This window comes from Culex pipiens, chromosome 1 (assembly GCF_016801865.2).
Source record: "Culex pipiens pallens isolate TS chromosome 1, TS_CPP_V2, whole genome shotgun sequence".
Classification (NCBI taxonomy): domain Eukaryota; kingdom Metazoa; phylum Arthropoda; class Insecta; order Diptera; family Culicidae; genus Culex; species Culex pipiens.
In genome coordinates this window covers 116,194,749-116,218,800 of record NC_068937.1, presented here as the reverse complement: position 1 = coordinate 116,218,800, position 24,052 = coordinate 116,194,749, and the positions used below count along the sequence as shown (strand labels likewise).

At 37.4% G+C, this 24,052-nt stretch overlaps 2 protein-coding genes across 8 annotated transcripts in view; one reads left to right on the top strand and one right to left on the bottom strand.

Annotated features, from left to right (window-relative positions):
* The window catches only part of LOC120415460 (complexin), a 488,836-nt gene that overhangs the window by 436,015 nt on the left and 28,769 nt on the right, over positions 1-24,052 (bottom strand). The window lies entirely within an intron of this gene.
* On the top strand, positions 72-16,351 carry LOC120415445 (nose resistant to fluoxetine protein 6-like). Its single transcript, XM_039576996.2, has 6 exons — positions 72-445; positions 5,293-5,480; positions 5,688-5,833; positions 14,203-15,135; positions 15,198-15,875; positions 16,089-16,351. The coding sequence occupies exons 2-6, from the start codon at positions 5,372-5,374 to the stop codon at positions 16,266-16,268; spliced, it is 2,046 nt and encodes a 681-aa protein (XP_039432930.1). The 5' UTR covers positions 72-445; positions 5,293-5,371; the 3' UTR covers positions 16,269-16,351.

The following is a 24,052-nucleotide window of genomic DNA, read 5'->3' as shown; positions in this document are numbered from 1 at the left end:
GTCGGCGACGTTCCGATCGTGTGACGACAACGGCGATCCGCACTACACCACCCTGGATGGCGGCGCGGCCTCAAAACCGATCAGTCTCGTTCGGACAGCCGCCAGACGCGGTCGCGCGGTACTTACAAGCTCTTCGGCAAGCAAACGCGACGGGTCAGTTTACTTAAGAACTTTGCAGAGGGGTTGCTTTTTTTTTTTTTGAATATTTTTATTTTCGCAATAAGTGTTTTTCGTCAAGTGAAATCAAAGAGAGAGAGAGAAAAACCGGTGTGCCACCAGCCCGGACGTTTCTGTTGACCCATGCCATTAGTGTTTAGAGGAAGATTTTACGGAATTTAACCGAATTGTAAAGTTTGGTGGAGTCAGAGATCAGGCTCAACGAAGAGATCGCATGTAATGAGGAAAAGGTGCGTTGCGCACGAATCCCAAAATTGTGTGTGCAAAAGTGAGTGAACGCGGGAAAACTGGGAAAATGGTGAAAATTTGGCGCTGTTGGAAGTTTTGTGGAACGGCGAATGATCGGCTAAGTGATTGAAGGAAAATGAACGAGTTTAATAAAAACAAGCAAAAAGAAAAAGTGGATTAAAGTTTTAATTCAATGTAAACTAGAATATCAAAACAACCCAGCATTTCCAGTACTCGATAAAGATTATCAATTTTAAGTTTCAACTAAAAAACGATTTTTTTTTTTTAAATTTTGTTGTTACCGTTGGCAATGATCAAGAAGAAGCAAAAACAAGACTTACAACAATAATAGATAATAACAAAAACATAAAACTCCAATCTACCTACTCAAGACTCAATTTTATGAGAATTGAAAGTTTTTGATAGCTTCAGCGTTTGTTTTCTTATTACTTTGAATATTTTTGGACGCGAAATTCCTAGATAAAGAAAATAAGCTCCAACAAAAATGTCTACAGTTCGCAAAATATTTGTTTTTGTGCATTCTTGCTGGAAATGGTCAACATTTCTTCATTTTTTACTTAAATCAATTGGATTCTGCGGCACTGTCAATGTGACCCTATTATTATTTTTTCAAAATAATATTTAAAAAATATTAGTAAGCACCGAAAAGATCACATTTTAAAATTCACCGGAAAATAAGTGTTGATGTAATTTAAATTTGGAGTTAAAAAGTTCTACTGATAAAAGATATTACAAAATATAAAAATAAAATTTCAAAATTATCATTATTTGATAATTTTTGCAAAAAAAAAACAAACGATTGTTAATTCAGGAAATGCCAATTGTTTTCAAGCGACAGCTAGAATAAAGATTAATATATTATCTGTGCCGGATTATGACAGATTTTTTCCAGTTTCGAACATGATTTTGCGAACGATTTTATTCAAAAATTAAACAATTTTGTAAATGGGTATTTCTTCCCCAACTCTTGCCAACTTTGTCCTAAGGGGTAACTTTTGTCCCTGATCACGAATCCGAGGTCCGTTTTTAGATATCTCGTGACGAAGGGGCGGTATGACCCCTTCCATTTTTGAACATGCGAAAAGAGAGGTGTTTTTGAATAATTTGCAGCCTGAAACGGTGATGAGATAGAATGGTGTTAAAGTGACTTTTAAGAAAAATTAGACGCCCGATTTGATGGCGTACTCAGAATTCCGGAAAAAACGTATTTTTCATCGATAAAAACACTAAAAAAGTTTTAAAAACTCTGCCGATTTCCATTATTCGACTGTAATTTTTTTTGGAACAAGTCAATTTAAGGGAAATTTAATTTACTTTTCGAATCTACATTGACCCAGAAGAGTCATTTTTTCATTTAGAACAAAATTTTTCGTTTAAAAATTTCGTGTTTTTTTCTAATTTTGCTGGGTTATTTTTTTATAGTGTAAGTAAGTGTAAGTGTTCTAAAAATTGTAGAGCAAAAAATCATAAAAATTTTGATATATTGAAAAAGTTGGTCGTCGTTGATCATGGCCGTTCATCGTCACCTGCGACAGACATGAACGACGAAACAAACAGAAACACAAAAAGTAACTTTTTCAAACATTTTTTTTCGTAAAATCGCGACTCGTGATGTTTTTAAGCAAGCCTATTACGTTTACATATCAAAATTTTTGTAATTGTCTGCTCTACAACTTTGTAGAATATTGTTACACTCTAAAAAATTACCCTGCAAAGTTATTAAAAAAAACAAAATTTTATAATGAATTTTTTTGTTCTAAATGAAGAAATGACCCTTCTGGGTCAATGTAGATTCCAAAAGAACATTGAAGTTCCCATAGAATGATAATTTCCAAAAAAAAATACAGACGAGCAACGAAAAATTGCAGAGTTTTCTAAACTTTTAAGTGTTTTTTTTAATGAAAAATACGTTAAGGAATTCTGAGTATGTCATCAAATCAGGCGTCTAATTTTACATAAAAGTCACTTTGACACCAAATCTCTATCTTATCACCGTTTCAGGCTGCAAACTATTGAAAAACACCTCTTTTTTTGCATGTTCAAAAATGAAAGGGGTTGTACCGCCCCTCCGTCACGAAATATCAAAAAACGGACCTCAGATTCGTGATCAGGGACAAAAGTTACCCCTTAGAACAAAGTTTCACGCAAATCGAAAAGGGGTCGGGGCAACTTTTCTCGATTTCGTGTGAGTTGGTAAAGAATTACCCAAATATTTATGTAAATCAAAACTTAAATTAAACTTTTTGAGGCCATCTGAATTCTACATCTTTAGACTAAATTTAAATCCTCCTCCCTTGTCCTTATTCAGAAGTGCTTGATTTTTGCCTGCTAGATTTTTCCAAATTTTTTAAAATTTTGACCGGGCAAACCTTTTTTCTTCAAAATGGTTTAAATTTTATTTTTGCAATTCCGCTGTGAAACCATCAATTTTTTTTTGTCTTTCTAGAGAAATGAAATTTCTTACTTTTCCCTACCAATAATAGCAGAATGGAAAATTAATACTTTTCAATACCAGTGCTGAAAAGTTCTACTTTTTAGCACTGAATTGGGTGCTGAAAAGTTGAACATTTCAACACTAGTATTGGATAGTAGCATTTATTAACATTTTTTGTTTTGAACGTTGAATTAACTTAACACATGGATGTTTGACATAAAATTACATTCAAAAGGCGTTTTTCGAAATTGCGAAAAATGTTGTAAGCAACTCGTTGCAAAACATGATTTTTTAGCACTCGTTGTATTTATCCAACTCGGTAAACCTAGTTGGAAAAAATGTACGACTCGTGCTGAAAAAAACTTCCCTTTCCAACTACAATTTCAATAATACAGCAATTCCCCACGAAAACAGCATGATTCGAAAAAAAAGTTCTCCGATCGGGCTCAAAATTTTTCTGGGGGATCCTTGGCCAAAATAATTCGTCCCGTATTTTTTTGTTTGGCCATTACGGTGACCTACGCCGTGTTAGGGTGGTTCGAAAAATGGCAATTTTCGTCGATTTTCGCAAAAAACACTTTTTTTCAAAAAATCATATCTCCGCGTCATTTCATCCGATTTTAGCTGTCCTAGACGCAAAAGAAAGGTGATTAGTATGGCTTTATGAGAAAAATAGTAAGAAGTTTCAAAAATCTAGCTTAACATTTAAAAAGGTCGTATGAAAAACTAAAATGCTGTTTTGAAGGTCTCGGGACGAAAGAGCCTATGTCTAAAAATATTTTTATCAGATTCCTCGGAAAATTTAACATAACATATAAAAAAATGGTGAAGTTATGTCATCGATACTCTGAGATACGATCTTTTGAAAATAAAAACTGGATTTTTCGACGCGCCACGCCACTTTAAAATTTCAGCGATGACCCATACATGTTAAGAAACAAAAATTTTCGTAATTAAAAGACGCAACTTTTGGTACCATAACATCTATAGGTCATCGCTGAAATTTTAAAGTTATCGCAGTTTTAGTGAAAAAAGTTGATTTTTTCCCGTTTTCGTCATTTTCCCATTTTTGTGCGTGGCGCGTCGAAAAATCCAGTTTTTATTTTCAAAAAATCTTATCTCAGAGTATCGATGACATAACTTCACCATTTTTTGATATTTTATGTAAAATTTTCCGAAGAATCCGTTAAAAATATTTTCAGACATAGGCTCTTTCGTCCCGAGACCTTCAAAACAGCATTTTGAGTTTTCATACGACCTTTTCAAATGTTAAGCTAGGTTTTTGAAACTTCTTACTATTTTTCCCAAATAGCCAAACTCATCACCTTTCTTTTGCGTCTAGGACAGCTAAAATCGGATGAAATGGCGCGGAGATATGATTTTTTGAAAAAAGTGGTTTTTGCGAAAATCGACGAACCACCCTACCCTGTCATTTTTTGAACCACCCTAACATGGCGTAGGTCACCGTAATGGCCAAACAAAAAAATACGGGTCTAATTATTTCGGTCAAGGATCCCCCAGAAAAAAATTGAGCTCGATCGGATATCCTTATTCTGGATGATAGTTGAAAGATCTGGCATTCCAAGATTTATACGGCAACCTGGCAACTCTGGTCTTGATTTATACTTTTGCTTGATTACAATCATTTCTTCATTTGTATGGTAACTATAAAACATGTCTAAAAAGTATAAGCTCATTTTAATATTTATATTTATAATTTATATTTTTCAATTTGAATATTTTGATATTTAAAAAAAACAAATATTTTTAAAATTACTCTGAACAGTGTCACAAATAAATTTCATTCAAAATCATATCCATACAAAATTTCACATGTGGCGCTAAAGAAAAGTTTTTCAATGCATTATTTGTTTGTTTGCAACCTATTTAACATGCACACATGCTACATAGATCGTAAATAGTCAAAACAGACCCGATTTCCACCTAATAACATCGTCGCATTTTTCAGGTTCAGGAATTTTGGATTTCCCATTGACTTGTTCCAGGTCTGCATGTGGAAAGTCCATCTTTTGCAGCTTTATTTGGTTGGACAACATGACAACACATATTTTGCCGATTGGCGTCAAACGCATAAGCCATTTAGGTGCGAAATCAACACAGTTTATGTTTAGTTAACAATATCTCTTGAACGGATATGTCTTACTCATCAAAATTTAGCATTAAGTACAGTAACAAAGCCTTTTTCAACCACGACAAGTCAAACATCCACATTCCAGTTTAACTCACATTTGCTTGCCAAACATTTGTCTATTGACCGATCTTGCCGACGATTTGTAGACGAGCCAAACAGTCTGGCCGTTATCCACTTTGGGCTGTGTTTCCTTCAGTCATCATCTGCCTCAAAACTTCTCAGCCACCGAAAAAAAAAACCAGTTCGTGATTCGATCTCTTATCTATTTTACGTCCATCAGGCCCTTGAAGTTGGAACCCTGCGTTACGCTAGCATAATCAAGACCTTGCCTACACGGGTTGGCGGCGGCGGCGGTGAGGATGACGAGCCAAATGGCACTACAATGGCCACTGGTAGTGCTGCTGGTTCTGCCGTTAGTGGCCCACCTACCAACGGTGGTCGAGGCCAGCCGCAACGGCTTTATTGAACGTAAGTCGGCGCCCTTTTTGAATTCAACTGGGTCATTTCACCGAAATTTGCTCCCCTTCTATAAGGTAGGGTTTGAATCCAGTTGGGACATTTTTCAAAGAAACTAGATATTCTTATTTTTTCTAAACTTCACTAAACAAAAAAAACTACCAGAACAACCTCATAATCATATTCTCCACATATTTTTCCTCCACTTCCATCGCACAGTATCCGAGTACCTCAAGTTCCCGAAGGTGTTTGAGTACGATGACTATGAGGAGTGCCGGCGGGAGCATCGGGATGAGTACGCGTTCTGCGTGGTGCACGCGACCATCAGCCTGGATGAGTCGTCGGAACTGTACCGCAATTTGACGGTGAGTTTTTTTTTTTTTGGTTTGCCTTCTTTAAAAAAGGGCGGTTAATTCGACTGATTGGCTTAATTCGGTAATTTGCACTGTTTTGCAAACGCTGTTAAAACAATGCTTTCTGCAATTAGGAGCAATTCGGCGCGGTTATTTGCGATTTTTTTTTGCTGAGGAGATAATTGTTGCTTTTATCAGTCAAATTAAACCAATTGGAGGACGGTTAGCAGATTTTAGATATATCATTTAATCTCAAGCAAAAAAACAAAATTTGTGATTTGTTAAGTTGGAATGATTGAACACAAACTCCAGTCATGTCTGTATGTTATTCTTTATTGGTGCACATCAACTAGAGCTTTAGCGCTTAGATTTTTGTTGCACTAATTTTAGTATCTTCAAAACTACGGGAACCTTATGTACTCTTCACAAAATTATTTAAACCCCAATTTTGAAACAATACAGGATTCAAAAAGGTAATTTTCAAGAAATGGTAATTTTAACAAAACAACGCAAATATTAAAGAACAATTTGTTAAGTAAGCTTTTAAAAATTTCATTTTTGAATATCCTAAACTTATGAAACTGAAATGTTATGAAAAAAAACCAGATATATTTGAGAAAAATATTTTTTCCTTTTTTCCTTTTATTCTTTTGGAGCATCCCAAAATTTGCAATCATTCATTCTTTTTTTGCTTAGCGAGAAATTGAACAGAAATTTTAAATAAAATAAGTTTTGCAAACAAAACAACTTCTAGAGGTACTGTACATAACATTTATCTATTTCATATTCAAAAAATGTCTGAATCAAAGCCACCAAATCTACTGAAACACAGGAATATAATTTTAAATTATATTCCATTAAGTCATGATGATTGTAATCAAATAATCTCTACTTTCTTAGAAAACATGAGGTAACAAATTTTCATGTCAAAATTTTACGTAAAACGTGTTTCATTTTTAAATTTAAAATTATTTTCTGTCAGCGTTACTTTCAAAGTAATCCATGTAAAAAGTAATGGCTCATCACTTTTAATTTTGACTTTGTTGACTTTTACAAACAATTTGCCACTAACTTACAATTTGGCTTATGGTAAAAATCAAAATCTCACAAAAAATAAAACACCGTTAATAAATTATATTATAGGTTATTGTCCATCAGCACTTGTCACAAAAAGGAAGAAATGTAAAAAAAATCAAATTCTGAGCCTTATTTTTTCATCATCAGTTGCTTCAATCATTATTGCATTGTGCTCTTATCACAAAATTGCTTAATTTCTTTATATTTGTTTCTGAAGTTAAACGTCTTTTTCTGAGCTGTGCTCCAAAAATTAAAAAATAAATAAAATTATATTAGAAATTAATTGATAAACGTTATACCGTGAACTCGACATTGCCTGCAAATATTTTACTTATTGAATTCTACTCCGGTTTTCTGCCCCTGATCGCATAAATGTCCCATATGCATTTTCATCATTTTGCCTTCCTCACTGAGGTAAGGCTATAATCCTGCTCGAAAATTGAACTTTAGAAAAACAGCTCGTAGACCTATATTCATGTATACCTATCGACTCAGAATCGAAAACTGAACAAATGTCTGTGTGTGTGTATGTGTGTGTGTGTATGTGTGTGTGTATGTGTGTGTGTGTGTGTATGTGTGTGTGTGTGTATGTGTGTGTGTGTGTGTATGTGTGTGTGTGTGTATGTATGTATGTGTTCAAAATTCTTGCCAAGTTTTCTCAGCACTGGCTGGACCGATTTTGATCAAACCGGTTGCATTCGACTTGGTTTAGGGTCCCATACATCGCTATTGAATTGTTTGAAGTTTCGATAAGTAGTTCAAAAGTTATATATAAAAATGTGTTTTCACATTTATCCGGATCTCACTTATATGCATGAAAACTATGTCCGGATCCATCATCCAACCCATCGTTGGTTAGGTAATCAAAAGACCTTTCCAACGAATCCAAAACATTGAAGATCTGGCAACCCTGTCGCGAGATATAGCCACTTAAGTAATATTTATGTACTTTTTGGAAGCCTGATCTCACTTAAATGTATGTAAGCTATGTCCGGATCCACCATCATACCCATCGTTGGTTAGATAATCGAAAAACCTTTCCAACGAGTCCAATACATTGAAGATCTGGCAACCCTGTCTCGAGATATAGCCACTTAAGTAATATTTATGTACTTGTTGGGAGCCGGATCTCACTTATATGCATGAAAACTATGTCCGGATCCATCATCCAACCCATCGTTGGTTAGGTAATCAAAAGACCTTTCCAACGAGTCCAAAACATTGAAGATCTGGCAACCCTGTCTCGAGATATAGCCACTTAAGTAATATTTATGTACTTTTTTGAAGCCGGATCTCACTTAAATGTATGTAAACTATGTCCGGATCCACCATCCAACCCATCGTTTGTTAGGTAATCGAAAAACCTTTCCAACGAGTCCAATACATTGAAGAACTGGCAACCCTGTCTCGAGATATGTCCACTTAAGTAATATTATGTACTTGTTGGGAGCCGGATCTCACTTAAATGTATGTAAACTATGTCCGGATCCACCATCTGACCCATCGTTGATAAGGTTTTCAAAAAACCTTTCCAACGAGTCTGAAACATTGAAGATCTGGCAACCTTGTCTCGAGATATGGCCACATAAGTGTTATTGATGCACTTTTTTGAAGCCGGATCCCACTTAAATGTATGTAAACTGTGTCCGAATCCACCATCCGACCCATCGTTTGTTAGGTTATCAAAAAACCTTTCCAACGAGTCCAAAACATTGAAGATCTGGCAACCCTGTCTCGAGATATGATTACTTAAGTTTTATATGTGTACGTGTTTTTCTGGATCTAAAAAAAAAAATAGCTGGAATATATGTCCAAACCACTCATATTACGGGCAGCGAATGACCGAAAGGTTAAAGCTGCCGGGAATAAAGAAATTAACAACAACAACAACAACACTCATATTACCCATTGTTGGTAAAAAGTGAGGAAGGCATCAACCACGTAGGTGGATTAAGTTTTTTAGTTATTGATGCAGTTTGGTTGAAAATCGTGAAAAAAATCCGCCTTTTTCGTGAAAACTTGCCACGTAGCCTTATGTGTGAGACAAATTTGTTTTGAGTTTTTCTTAGCTTGCCGTTTAGGCCATTGTACGATCAGTTCCTAGCTGGACTCGGTCGCTGAAAACAACCGGCGACTCAACGACCGACGAAATAGGCGGCGGGCCAGATGCGGGCATAAAAGTGTCAAAATCTCTTCCCCCCTCACTTCGTCTCACCATCCAGCTGCAGCTTTGTTGACAAACAAACGGAGCACGCGGTCGCATAATGGCGGCATCGAGCCAGAATTAGGGGTGATCATGTGATTAAAAATGAAAGTTTTTTCAAGAAAAATAATACTTTTCCGACAGAATAAAAAAATTGCGAGCATGTTCAAACAATTATTCAAAATGTCGGAGAAGTCATTAAAAAGCTAAATTTTAATCCATAATTTTTCTACAAATTGATTTTTTTTCACTCCAACTGGGAACCCCTAGGTCTATCCACGACCGTTTCCAATGACCGTGAGAAGATGCCAGAAAATCCAGCTACGAACTAAATCCACAATATTGTTCTAAATTTGTGTTTCCCCCTACCCTTGTACAAAGGCTGGGAATTCTTTTTTTTTCAAAATATTTCAAAATTGTAATGGAAATAGAAGGGCAATCACCTGCAAACCATTTAAAATGCATTTTCCTGAGTTGATATTACGAAAACAAAAACAAATCAACTCAAATTACTAAAATCTATCCATCATTAGGCTATATATAAGCTCAATTACCGATAGTTTACCCAAATGACGGCTCCACCTGAAAATATAATTTCAATAACAGAAAGCTCCACCACTGCGTCACATATTGATGTTTGTCGAGCAAACAATTCAAATCATTCGGTGCCACGCATTACCATTTCGAACCAGTGTGACATCTTTTGGATCAAAATTAACTAGTTATTGGAAATAAAAGCTATTTTAAATATGCGGATAGTTTTCAGTTAATGAAATTGATGAAATATTCACAACAATAAAAAATAATTGTTTTGTTTTGACACTTCTATGTGAACAAGCCTGACCAAATTTACAAAGCATAATTTGAACGGACAAAAATATCGCACGTGCCAAATTTCCCACAACCGCAGGATGTCAACGGCTTATGCGACCCTGTAAGGGTGGATTTTCATGGATTTTTCGATGACCGACATCGAAAGCGGCTTTCGATGCTCGTGGTCAAATTTGGTCGAAAACTCATATTTTTCGACCAAGTTAAGTGGTAAAATAGTTTAGATTGATTGTTCATGGCAGTACGAACAATAAAAACAAATACTAATTGCCGGAAAGCCCCGAAAATGTGATTTTCCGACTTTTGATTTTCGATGCACGAGCATCGTAAGATGACCGACATCGAAAGCATAGTCACTACCATGCTTTGCTAAAATGTCAGTACATCGTAGTTCGATGCCTGTCCTGTCAGCCATATTGCTGCCGCGACACCATGGACACAAACCAAATAACGCTGTGAAATATTTCCGTGAATATTTCAAGCAGGCAAGCGTTTCAAGCGTTTTGTGGCAAACACATGAGATTTTTCCGATGCCAAAATGGCAACAATGGAATCGGCTGATGTTGATGTCGACAAAGTTTTGAAAAGAGGCGATAGGCTACCTCAAATTATTTTAAAGTGGGTTTTTACGTTTTCAAATAACAAGAAAGAATTTTGATTTTATTTCACAGCATGAAATGTATGTCATTCAAGGAAAATGTTGATTGCCACCTATGATACGAGTGTTTCCCATAAACATAGAACATTTTTAAACAGTACGCTAGATCAAAGTGTGTACGGTTTACCATGCACGGAAAGTTGAAAACATGGAAAAAATTAGATTTTTTTTCATATTTATTTTTATGGAATAAATATTTGATAATTGCATCATAGTTCTGGCTGAAGGTTAGAAGAGTGGGAGAAATTAAGAAGAAAAGCAAGTAAAGAAAAAAAATAAAGAAATAAAGAAATAAAGCAATAAAGAAATAAAGAAATAAAGAAATAAAGAAATAAAGAAATAAAGAAATAAAGAAATAAAGAAATAAAGAAATAAAGAAATAAAGAAATAAAGAAATAAAGAAATAAAGAAATAAAGAAATAAAGAAAAAAAGAAATAAAGAAATAAAGAAATAAAGAAATAAAGAAATAAAGAAATAAAGAAATAATGAAATAATGAAATAAAGAAATTAAGAAATTAAGAAATTAAGAAATTAAGAAATTAAGAAATTAAGAAATTAAGAAATTAAGAAATTAAGAAATTATGAAATTAAGAAATTAAAAAATTAAGAAATTAAGAAATTAAGAAATTAAGAAATTAAGAAATTAAGAAATTAAGAAATTAAGAAATTAAGAAATTAAGAAATTAAGAAATTAAGAAATTAAGAAATTAAGAAATTTAGAAATTAAGAAATTAAGATATTAAGAAATTAAGAAATTAAGAAATTAAGAAATTAAGAAATTAAGAAATTAAGAAATTAAGAAATTAAGAAATTAAGAAATTAAGAAATTAAGAAATTAAGAAATTAAGAAATTAAGAAATTAAGAAATTAAGAAATTAAGAAATTAAGAAATTAAGAAATTAAGAAATTAAGAAATTAAGAAATTAAGAAATTAAGAAATTAAGAAATTAAGAAATTAAGAAATTAAGAAATTAAGAAATTAAGAAATTAAGAAATTAAGAAATTAAGAAATTAAGAAATTGAGAAATTAAGAAATTAAGAAATTAAGAAATTAAGAAATTAAGAAATTAAGAAATTAAGAAATTAAGAAATTAAGAAATTAAGAAATTAAGAAATTAAGAAATTAAGAAATTAAGAAATTAAGAAATTAAGAAATTAAGAAATCAAGAAATTCAGAAATTCAGAAATTCAGAAATTCAGAAATTCAGAAATTAAGAAATTCCGAAATTAAGAAAGAATTTCAGAATTTCTCAATTTCTAAATTTCTCAATTTCATATTTTCAGAATTTCTTAATTTCATAATTAAAGAAATTCAGAATTTCAGAATTTCAGTATTTCAGTATTTCAGAATTTCAGGATTTCTGAATTTCTGAAATTCTGAATTTCTGAATGTCTGAATTTCTAAATTTCTGAATTTCTGAATTTCTGAATTTCTGAATTTCTGAATTTCTGAATTTCTGAATTTCTGAATTTCTGAATTTCTGAATTTCTGAATGTCTGAATTTCTGAATTTCTGCATTTCTGAATTCCTGAATTTCTGAATTTCTGAATTTCTGAATTTCTGAATTTCTGAATTTCAGAATTTCAGAATTTCAGAATTTCAGAATTTCAGAATTTCAGAATTTCAGAATTTCAGAATTTCAGAATTTCAGAATTTCAGAATTTCAGAATTTCAGAATTTCAGAATTTCAGAATTTCAGAATTTCAGAATTTCAGAATTTCAGAATTTCAGAATTTCAGAATTTCAGAATTTCAGAATTTCAGAATTTCAGAATTTCAGAATTTCATAATTTCATAATTTCATAATTTCAGAATTTCTGAATTTCAGAATTTCAGAATTTCAGAATTTCAGAATTTCAGAATTTCAGAATTTCAGAATTTCAGAATTTCAGAATTTCAGAATTTCAGAATTTCAGAATTTCAGAATTTCAGAATTTCAGAATTTCTTAATTTCTGAATTTCTGAATTTCTGAATTTCTGAATTTCTGAATTTCTGAATTTCTGAATTTCTGAATTTCTGAATTTCTGAATTTCTGAATTTCTGAATTTCTAAATTTCTGAATTTCTGAATTTCTGAATTTCTGAATTTCTGAATTTCTGAATTTCTGAATTTCTGAATTTCTGAATTTCTGAATTTCTGAATTTCTGAATTTCTGAATTTCTAAATTTCTGAATTTCTGAATTTCTGAATTTCTGAATTTCTGAATTTCTGAATTTCTGAATTTCTGAATTTCTGAATTTCTGAATTTCTGAATTTCTGAATTTCTGAATTTCTGAATTTCTGAATTTCTGAATTTCTGAATTTCTGAATTTCTGAATTTCTGAATTTCTGAATTTCTTAATTTCTGAATTTCTGAATTTCTGAATTTCTGAATTTCTGAATTTCTGAATTTCTGAATTTCTGAATTTCTGAATTTCTAAATTTCTGAATTTCTGAATTTCTGAATTTCTGAATTTCTGAATTTCTGAATTTCTGAATTTCTGAATTTCTGAATTTCTGAATTTCTGAATTTCTGAATTTCTGAATTTCTGAATTTCTGAATTTTTTTGTTGTGCTCTTCTAAATGCTGCCAAACATTGTTAATATTAATATTATTTTGTTCTATCCGGAAATAAATTTTGAATGGTTCTAAATTAAAAGTTCTCCTGCATTTGTCTAAAATTTTTATCTTTGGTTTTTCCGTGCACGTGTTGCTTTGTGTTGACGTTTCCCAAGCGTTTCTCTCCCATTTTCTACCGTTCCTTCTTGAAACGCTTGCGGGAAAAATGGCGGTCTGCCCGTTATTTAGGTTTGAGTCATAGCTAAGTCATAACGCCATCCAAGAGCATCGTAAAAATTTCGATGCTCGTGCTTACGATGTCGTTGCATGATCCATGAAAATCCAGCCTAACTCGCGAAGGTCACCTACGCACAGTGCTAAATTATGCAACACATCTCAAATCACAAATATTGGCCTCTAGTTTGGGAGAAAAAAAGAGCCATCCAAGAGAAATCCGCCTTGACGGCGCTCAATCATCATAATTGAGCAAGCAGTCGGCTGCACAAACCACGAGCATCATCAGCAATATCTCCAGCTTCACTTCTTAAAAGATGTACACGTCTGGCAAACCACTGCCGGCAGCTGACGTGCAGAGTGCTTCGCTAGGAAGTGAAAACCGAAGGAATAGCTTTCACTTCCATTGACGGTTGGCGATTCGCAACAGTCAAACATTTTTTACAGTGGGTTGTTAGGGGAAGACAGAGCCATTTAAACTGAATGGGTTGTACTTTCATTCACAAGCCACTTTCAATGTGTGTTCAACAAATCTATCATGAACTAGTGTATTACTACAGAGTAAATGTGTTTAAGCTTAAGAAACATTACACCCACAAACTACAAGACACAACCGTCAATTCTTTAAAAGTCAATCTATTCAGAACTTCAATTGAGTCTAAAATCTGTGACAGCGTGAGCTCACACTTCAATCGTTTACCCACTGATTCACGCTCGATTCCGGATTCGCAAGCTTTGTCAAACAAATTACATCGCTGCTTGACACTTCACTGCCCAAACAAACATGTAACGATCATCTCGTTTTTTATTCCCATCCATTCGTTCCCAATCCTGTAGACATTTTCGCAAGACACCCTCCACTACGACCACACCCGGCTGGAGCGTGGCGTGTGCATCCAGGAGTGCAAACAGTTCCTCCACTCGATCGGCGGCTATTCGACGCAACTCGACGCGCTGCCCAACGATGAGCAATCTTACGCCCGACTTGCCCAGGCCTGCATCAACGAGAAGATCAGCCGACGGTACCATCTGCAGGTTCAGTCGCAAGTTCAAATCTACCACTGCTACACGAAGCAGAACGCTGTGCAGCCTGTTGACGCGCTGGAGGTACTGTTCTACGTGGTATCGTTGCTGCTGGTGCTGACGGTGGTAGGATCTACGGTGTACGACCTGCGGATGCGACCCGGAAAGAACGCCCCAGCGAATTACTTCATGCAATCGCCGAAATCCGGCCGCGATAAGCTGTTGGTGTCGTTCTCGATACCGAGGAACATCTACCGCTTGAAGGATTCTACAGATGGGCGGATTCGTCAAGATCTGCAGTTCCTCGAGGCGTTCCGCATGATCCAGATGTGCCGGGTGGTGTTTCTGCACATTACGACCGCCCACGGCAAGGCGCCGTCCACGAACACGGACTACATGGAGGGCATCCAGCACAAACCGGTCACCGTGATCTACATAGCCGAGTTCCAGAACTACGTGCAGACGTTCCTGTCGATCTCGGGCATGCTGCTGACCATCAACTTCCTCGAGCACATCCGCAAGAATCCGGACTTTACGGTCAAGATCTTCTGGGAGAAGCTGCGGGGACGGCTCTGCCGAATTATACCGTCGTATGCGTTCATCATACTGCTGCAGGTCGGCTTTATGAAGCGACTGATGGACGGCCCAATGGGGCAGCAGTTCATCGGGGAGTCCCAGGAGAACTGTCGGCGCTGGTGGTGGGCGAACCTGCTGTTTTTCAACAACTACGTCCGCACGAATCAACCGGTAAGATTCGAGTCGGTGCTCTGTATTGCTGTGACTAACATAAGCTTTCATTTCTCCAACAGTGTCTCATCCAGTCCTGGTACCTGGCGGCAGACATGCAGCTCTTCATCTACGGAATGGTCGTCATGATGCTGATCTGGCGCTGGCCAACGCTCAAGAACTACATCTTCTCCGCGGCGTTCGTGTGCGCGGCCGTCATACCGACCTACACCAACTACGTGCACCGCATCACGCCGGCCATGACTACCCAGATGAAGGAGCTGTACCGGTACAATCGGGAGCACCTGTACCACTACGACATGTACTTCCCGTTCGAGCAGAACATCGGCGCGTACTCGTTCGGGATGTTCGCCGGCTTCATCTACCACCGGTACCGCGAGTCCCGCAAGACCGTCCTCAACTCCGGTCTGTTCCGGGTGATGTTTGTCGTGGCGACCGCACTGTACGTCTTCTCGCTGGCGTCCGTCTACTGGGTGGTGGCATACAACAGCCAGGTTCCGCCGCTGCTGTCCGCGATGTACGCGACCCTGTTCCGCCAGATTTGGCCCGTTCTGACGACCCTGATCCAGCTGGCGTTGGCGCTGACGGCGACCGGTACGCTGCTCAAGAGCTTCTTCAGCCACCCGATCTTCGGCGTCGGCGGCAAGCTCAGCTACAGCGTGTACCTGATACACTTTACCGTGATCGAGCTGGTGTACGGAGCGGTCAAGGGGCCGGTCTTCTCCAGCGAGCGGGTAATTGTGAGTGTATATCTAGTTACATAGAATTTTAATTTTAACCCCAATATATCGATAGTAACTTGGCTCAAATGGCTGAATTCGAATCAGATCAGGGATTATTAATAATACTGGATCAATCGAACTTCCGGATAAGGAATTTCAACACGGGCCAATCAATTATCCCATTTCTTATAAAAGCTACAACCATTTTCACTTTTCCTTTCCCCTCCTCAGTCAACCTTCGTGGCCCAGATCTACCTGTGGACGGTGCTCTTCGGAGCCGGGCTGGCCGTGCTGGTCGAACTGCCCTCGGCGGCGGCCCTGAAGGAGCTGCTGGACCGACGAAAACCCAGCTCGGCCAGCGCACCCGTGCAGCACACAACGCAACTTTCCGTACGGAACATGGACCAGTGATTCTACAGTATTAGCATCTAAAGCATAACGTGTACAAAGAAACTTGTAAATAGAGAGCGTGATCGGGAGCTGTGTAATTTTACAAGCTTGTTTTGGTGATGTTGTGATATTTTGGAAAGAAATGCCTTGAAACCATCAAATCCACTCAACTTACTCAAATCTGATCAATGGGAGATGCTTACCTGAAAGAAATAAAGGAAAAAATGCTTCTATTAGATGTGAACAGTTCAATCAAGTTGGCAGCTATTGTGACTGGATGAAAAGCTTTTTGTGCTGTAATTAAATCGCAAAGAAGGAGTTTACCACTCATTATCAAAACATGCGAATCAACGACCTAAGCGTTTTTTGCCTAAAGTTCGATATCGTGCCGACATCCAACCTCATTCGAACGCGGCGGCGCGGTCTGCTCACTTTGTTGATTTTGGGTTTCGTTTACATCTTGTCTTTTTTTTGTGTGTGTCGCTTTTTGGGCAATCCGTTGACGTCAAAAGGGGCCTTCACCGCCGCAGAGCTTTCGACTAATGGAACCAGTTCACCGGGCTTTTCTCACCACCTCAGAATTGAAGGGGAGGTGTGAGCTTTTTCCAACAAAAATAAACTGAACTCAATCGAAACCAGTTGATCGCGAAGAAGTGGGTGCTACTCAGCCGCTGTAGAACATAACTTAACACTGCTGAAGTTCGAAGGTCGAATCGTAGCTGTGACGGCACGTGTTGGCAATTATGTTTGAGGTGCCCTTTTTCCCACGCTCAAATTTATGCGAGAGAACGGAATAAATTTTGAAACCACTTCCTGATCTAAATTGGTTCAACGTTTACACCTGACTGATTCGAATGAATCTATTTTTAACCTAGTTTGAAGATGCTAAAGCCTTTTCAATTTTTCAGGAAATTGAACATTGGTGGAATTTCTATTTGAGATTTAACGAGCATCCTGCTGTTGCTAAACTTGTCGCACGTGCATTTTGGGCCGAATTGAGTGAGAACGCCATTTTGTGTGGTTCATAATGGCTCACCTTCACAGCCTTTTGACCTTCACAGATCACCAAAATTCGTTTCCAATCCTGAGATATTCAATAAACCACGACAAATTTTCATGCATTTTTGTAACTTTTCATATGGAAAAAAAAGCTTGTCGTGCTATCTTGACACAGCCTGAAAATTGATGTAAGTGCGGCAATTTACCGAAGGGATGACAGGTCAGAACGCTTTTGACACAAATGCGTCGAGCTCGACTACCGTAAACATTTGTAATTATAACTCAGGACTCCGGCAACCAAATTCAATCAAACTTCAGCACAATGCACAAAATGGTCAACACTCAGTCGCCAGCCAGCGACAAGTAAAGACGTGTTTTGCTCGTGTTGTCATCTCGCGTGCTTGAAAGTTTTTGACAGATGGAGGTGGAAGAATCCTCCGAGGAGGAAGATTTTCGTCCCGTCCGCGGGAATCGGAAGCGGAAGAAGTCCAGCGAGGTCACTGGAATCGGCATCGAAGGAGAAAAAGTTGAGAAGACCCTGCTCAACAACAACAAGTTCAGCCCGCTTGCGGATAACAAAAACAACAACAATGCCAGCCCAGCAGGAGGAGGGGACGCCCCGGCGGTTCCACCACCCGGCCAGTCGGCAGGTAAACAAAAGCAACCACCTTTGGTGGTGAAGAACACCACGGATTTTTACAAGCTCGTGGCGATAGTGGAAAGTTGTAAATTTGGTTTTAAACCGATTTACAAACTAACCCGATTTGGAACCAAGGTGACCTGCTTCTCTGTCAAAGATTTTGACAAGTTGCAAGAGCTACTCAAGAAGAAGAAAGTGGAATTCTACACCCACGATCGGCGGAGCGAACGAAATCATCGGGTAGTTCTTCGTGGTTTTCCTGATGAACTGAAACCGGACGAGGTCAAGTATCTCCTGAAGAGGGATCTCAAGCTGGACGCGCTGGAGGTGCATGCCATCAAGCGGAAGGAAAAGTCCACCGTGGACGAAATTCCGTACATTGTGGTCTTCCCCAAGGGATACACCAATCTTAAGAAGCTCTCTGCAATGAAGATTGTGGCAAGCACTATCATCCGGTGGGAGGCCTACCGGAACAAGCGGCCGAACGTGACCCAGTGCAGGAACTGCTTGCAGCTGGGTCATGGAACCAGGAACTGTCACCTGAACGGCAGGTGCAACAACTGTGGGGGTCCCCACAAGACGGACGAGTGCAAAGTCCAAGAAGCCGAGCCGAAGCGGTGTGCTAACTGCTCTGGAGCCCACGAAGCCACGGACCGCAGCTGCCCTAAGCGTGCGGACTTCATCCGGAGGCGCCAGCAAGCGTCGAAACCGAAACCGCCGGCAAGGAAGGCGGAGAAGCAGAGTCCAGCAGTTCCGGCGTTTACTCCGGCGGAGTTCCCTCCGCTGCCCGGCGCAGTTCCGGACGGAAAATCCAAGGATCGCCCTCGTCCCGCAGGAAGCAGCCAAGGTGGCCCCCGAGACGGTGGAGCCACGGAGAAGGAAGCCGGGGAGGTACTCTACAGTTCGGCTGAACTGTGGGGGATTTTCTCCGAGTACATCGGCAGGTTTAAGACCTGCAAGACCCGCTTGGACCAAGTAACCCTCGTCAGTTACATGATCTCCACGTATGGAAATTAAGGAGTTTTTTTTTGTTATTATATATTGTTTTACTGATCCTCGGTCCCAACCTGGTCACAGCACCTAAAAGGACCTAATAAAAATAAGTTAAGAAAAAAAAAACTAAATGGTCAACCAAACAAAACGTGTTTGTTATTGTTTACGTTGAGTGCTTTCGTTTTTGTTTTTTTTTTTTTTAGCCAAACATTAAACTGCGTTTTCTATTTTCGGAACGTCAAAAGCGACGTGTGACAAGTCAGCACGATAGCGTCGATGTGTTTCCCAAATATGTGCTGTTTGAAGTCATTCGGTTTGCTGTCTTCGCTAAAGTTTTTCAACAGATCTTCAGCAACCTACTGATTCTTCAAGGTCTATTTTATAAAGATTTTGGAAATAAGCATTTCAGCACATATAAATCAACCATTTATTTAACCTACAAATGTTCACAAGAATCAACTGTCAAACGGCTGAGTATTAATCGTGCATGGCACTTAGCCGGTAGAGGAAGTTATCTCAGCCTGACGAGGCCACCGGATGTCAACAAAGATCAAACTAGTCATTCCTTCAGCGATTGACAGGAATTCGCTGCCATGCGATAACGATTTGATTGACTTTTATTAGACGTGTTCGTCTATTTTTTTTTAAGGGCTCAAAGCTAAGCATCAACAAATCAAAACAGCAAGCCCATTAAACGCCCGCATTGAAATGTGTTTGGTAAGGAAAAGACGTGAGTCAACCTTAAGGAAAGACCTTGCGGACCTGCGAGCGTTAGTAGTGACTAGCTTTGTTTGAACTAGATTTGAACGGGCAGGCTGTGCCAGGAAATCGCTATAAAGCTCACTCAAACGATTTAAAACGGTAAGTAAAAATCATGTTCAAGAACATGACGCACGAGGTTTCAAGTAGGGATAGCACAATTTTGAGTGCTGTAGTAAAAATCAGTTAGTATTTGATGCTACACAAACCAAGTCAGCTTTAAGAGTCAAAATTAGGCCGTTGGATATATGTTTCAAAGTTCACGTCTTGTTATGGCTAAAAGTCGTTTGACAATTGGTATAAATACTGTTGTTCATCAAGTTTGTTTGGGGGGGGGGGGGGGGCGATGTCTAGTTGTAGGTCTAGGTCATAACTCGGCGGCAAATTTCTGCCCCTACTTCTCTATGGCTCAAAATAGCGGGTTATACAACTTTGTATTTACATGAACCAAACATTCTTCGAGTCCTCACCAGTGCCAACATGTCTCACCGTACTCAATCGGGCTAATTGTTCTAATTTTCGGCATCAGTCAAACAAGATCGCTTCGATATGCGTCGAAATTGTTTGAAAATAATGACCAAAGTGCTAATGGTTGATTTTAGAGCCTCGCAATCATTCGTCAATTTCATCAGAAAATAAATCAGACTGGCTGGAAACTTAGTAAATTGTGTTAATCGACAGATATTAGAACACATTATCAGGCTTGAATTTTGGCAACGGATTGTTTTATCTGTTAAATATAATGATTTCAGAGTGAATAAGAAATAGTATAATTAAAAATAATATCTCTACGCAAATCAATCTTCAACTAAAACGAACAGTTCATCACCCATTAAACCCTTTCCGCGTCAATGCAACCCGACACGTGTGCAGGCTTCGATCACGACTCGAAGGTCAATGGTGTCTCATAAATAAGCTTGACACTCGCGACGTGACTCTGCGTTTTTGTCTCGGCATTTTTGTGACTTATCACTGATCAAAGGAACTAAAAATACCGTCAATTTGTCACAACAAAGATCGCCATTTGTTTTATTTTCGGACGGCCATTTGACTTAGGAAAAAAATCTCTGTAAATAATACCTGTCATTAAGACTTTTTAAAGTTTTGGCTAAAAATTTCCATACCTACCAAATGCTAGGATTCCCAATAACTTTCAAAAGAATTTTCACTAAAAATTTGAGCTAGCAAAATAAATTAGATTTTATTTTATTACATTGGCAATTTAGTTATTAAACATGTATTTACTTCGAAAATATATTGCTGATCTCCAGAGAAGTTGCAGAGTTGAAAAATATCAGACATTTTTCATCTTAGATCCTGCATAAAATCCCAATCAAAAATTCCCAGCACTAAAACTTAATGTATCGTGCTATAGTCACTAACAAAAACAATGCAAACATGCAAAGGTTAGCTGTTGCGTCACAAGCCAAAACCAACCTGTTTTTCATTAAACCTTTGTCGAAGAACGCAACTGAAAGGGAGTCTTGGACAATTAAGACCAATAAAAGTAAGAGGTTCTGGGAATCAGTAATTAAAACATTCTAGAATTGAAGGGTAAAAAATTTCACTAATGGTTATCTTAGTTAATTATTTACGTTTTGGTTTAACTAATTTCATGAGTTATTCAGAATTTTGAAAACAACAATAAACACAAAAAAACCCAATCAATTTAACATTGTACTAAAAACAAAACATTGATAAAACTGCCCTCCCGAACCGTGGGTTAGTTAAAATATCTCAACCTTGATCGACCACCTCAACACAAGATCGTTTACCTAAATCTGCACCACGTGGGGCACGTGCCATGGTTTTGAAGGCAATATGTTAATTGGAATAATTTTAGGTTACAGGTCATCCGGCAAAACGACAAGCATAAATATGATATATGAGTGGCCCTTTATTTTTGACACATTTTTTGTGCGGGTTATTTCCGCCATAGATGAATGATCAGCATGGGTTATCTTAGCTAAACCTGCAAGTTTAAAAACAAAAGGTCACTCATGAATTAGGTATACTTGATGCTCGACTTTTTTTCCCAGTGACTTCTTTCCGGTAACTATAATAGTTGTAAAACAACTTATCTCACAGCTTCACCAATTTTCACAGTCTCATTTGAAATGTCAAGATCATTTCAAGCGTCATAATATAAAAATTTCAATATTGAGGGATCGCTCAATCAGGTTAAGTTTGAAATATTTAAGCCGTTTTTTTTTTTCTCCAACAAAAATCGCCATTGTTCTTCTGAAAGTCCCTCCCCTCATTTTGACAATAATGACGCAAATTTTAACCTCAACACGCGAATCAAAAGTAAATGTTGAAATTGGTTTGGAGGGCGGATCGACGGTTCCCAATTTGGGCAGCATTGCGTGTGGCATAAGATTGCAACATCTTAGGCAGCAGCAAGGACATTTGGCGCAGCCCAAAATTTATCGAATGCAAAACACGAAATGACGTCAATGGAAAATGCGGTGATCATTCCCCTCTTCAAAACAGGGGTTCCCAAACTTTTCCCGGAATCTTGGATGAGAATGAATTATAATTTGTGTTTTATTTATCTATTGTTGTTTTTAAACATATTTGGACAACTAATATGCCTAATCTGTTTTTTAAATAAGCTTGCAACAAAAGTTTTAATTTCAACTTTATAAAAACAAAATGTTTGCTGATTTAAAGGACTCGGGACCAAAAAGCTCACAGCTGAAAACATGTTCTATGATTTTTCAAGATGTTTTACGTTACATATTTAACAATCATTTAACCAAAAGTACCATGCTTCTCCATCGAAATGAATTTCCAGTACATTTGCATGGAGACGCATGGTGCTTTATCTTCAATTAAGGCTGTTGCATAGGACCGAAAAATCATTTTTTTATATGTACTTCAATATTTCAGGAAATGTTGAGTGCCATCAGCTGAAACCATTTGAAATGCATTTGACCTGCGTTTATCAGCATTTTTTACGTGTTTTAGCCAGGGGGGCGACATCTATATCTCACTACAGGCAGCTCGCCCGCAGCCAACACAAGTTGTCAACTTCGGCACCAGAACAAAAGGGCAATGTCAACTTCGGCTCCAGCACAAAAGAACAGCTGTTCGTTACGGAACCAAAACAAAGCAACTGCGCACTGTAAAAAAAAGTACAAAAACTGCAGGCATAAAATGGAAATAAAGTAATTATTGTTTCTATGTAAAATTTTACCGCAATGTACGTTTAAGAGTTAGTGTATGTTTGTGAGGTGATTTTTATCATTTTTTTTTGCAAAATAAACTACTAAAGTTGGGATTATTAAGCACACATCGGGCCGATGACCTCATTTAAAGTTGTACTTTTATCACATGAAACGTTTAACTTAACTACTGTGTAATTAGATTTTTACTAAAGTAATTCTTATAACAAAAATTGAATTATTAAAAAAAGAAATATTTTTGTTTTCACTGTGCGCAGTTTTCGCGCGTTATCAATCTCAATCACCCAAGATGGCTGCCGTTAGCATCCCCCTGGTTTTAGCTCGTTCAAAAATATATTTTTTCTCTTATATTTTTATTTATAGTTTTTTCACAAAAAAAAACACTTTTCGCTAAAAAAAAATTTTCCGTCAAATCTTAGAAGGCATTTGCTAACTTTGCATCGTAAACAAATAAATTTTGTTAAAAGATATTGCTCAAAACAACATAAGAAACATGATCAAAAATCGATTTTTCGATACTTTGGCTCAATTTCTGAGGGCAGATTTAGAATCAGCGGGCAAAATTACATGGAAAAACATATATTTGGACAATTTTCGAATTCTGTTAGGGTGGTCCCATATGGTTTTCCCTTGAAAAGTAGACTTTGTCAAATGAAGATATCTCGAGTTTAAAGAAAAACATCCATGAGATTTTTTCAGCGTTTGTAGTGCTAGATCTCCTCTTTCAAATGCAACCTGGTGCTTAAAATTTGGCTTGCGCCTTTTTGAGATATTTAAGTTTTAAATTTGCATCTTTTTGACCTTAAAATGGCTGTAACTTTTGACCCTTGAGTCCAAATTGACATGGGTAATTCTCCGCCAACTCACACGAAATCGGGAAAAGTTGCCCCGACCCCTCTTCGATTTGCGTGAAACTTTGTCCTAAGGGGTAACTTTTGTCCCTGATCACGAATTCGAGGTCCGTTTTTTGATATCTCGTGACGGAGGGGCGGTACGACCCCTTCCATTTTTGAACATGCAAAAAAAGAGGTGTTTTTCAATAATTTGCAGCCTGATACGGTGGTGAGATAGAAATTTGGTGTGAAAGGGACTTTTATGTAAAATTAGACGCCCGATTTGATGGCGTACTCAGCATTCCGAAAAAAAAACGTATTTTTCATCGAAAAAAAACACTAAAAAAGTTTAAAAAATTCTCCCATTTTCCGTTACTCGACTGTAAAAATTTT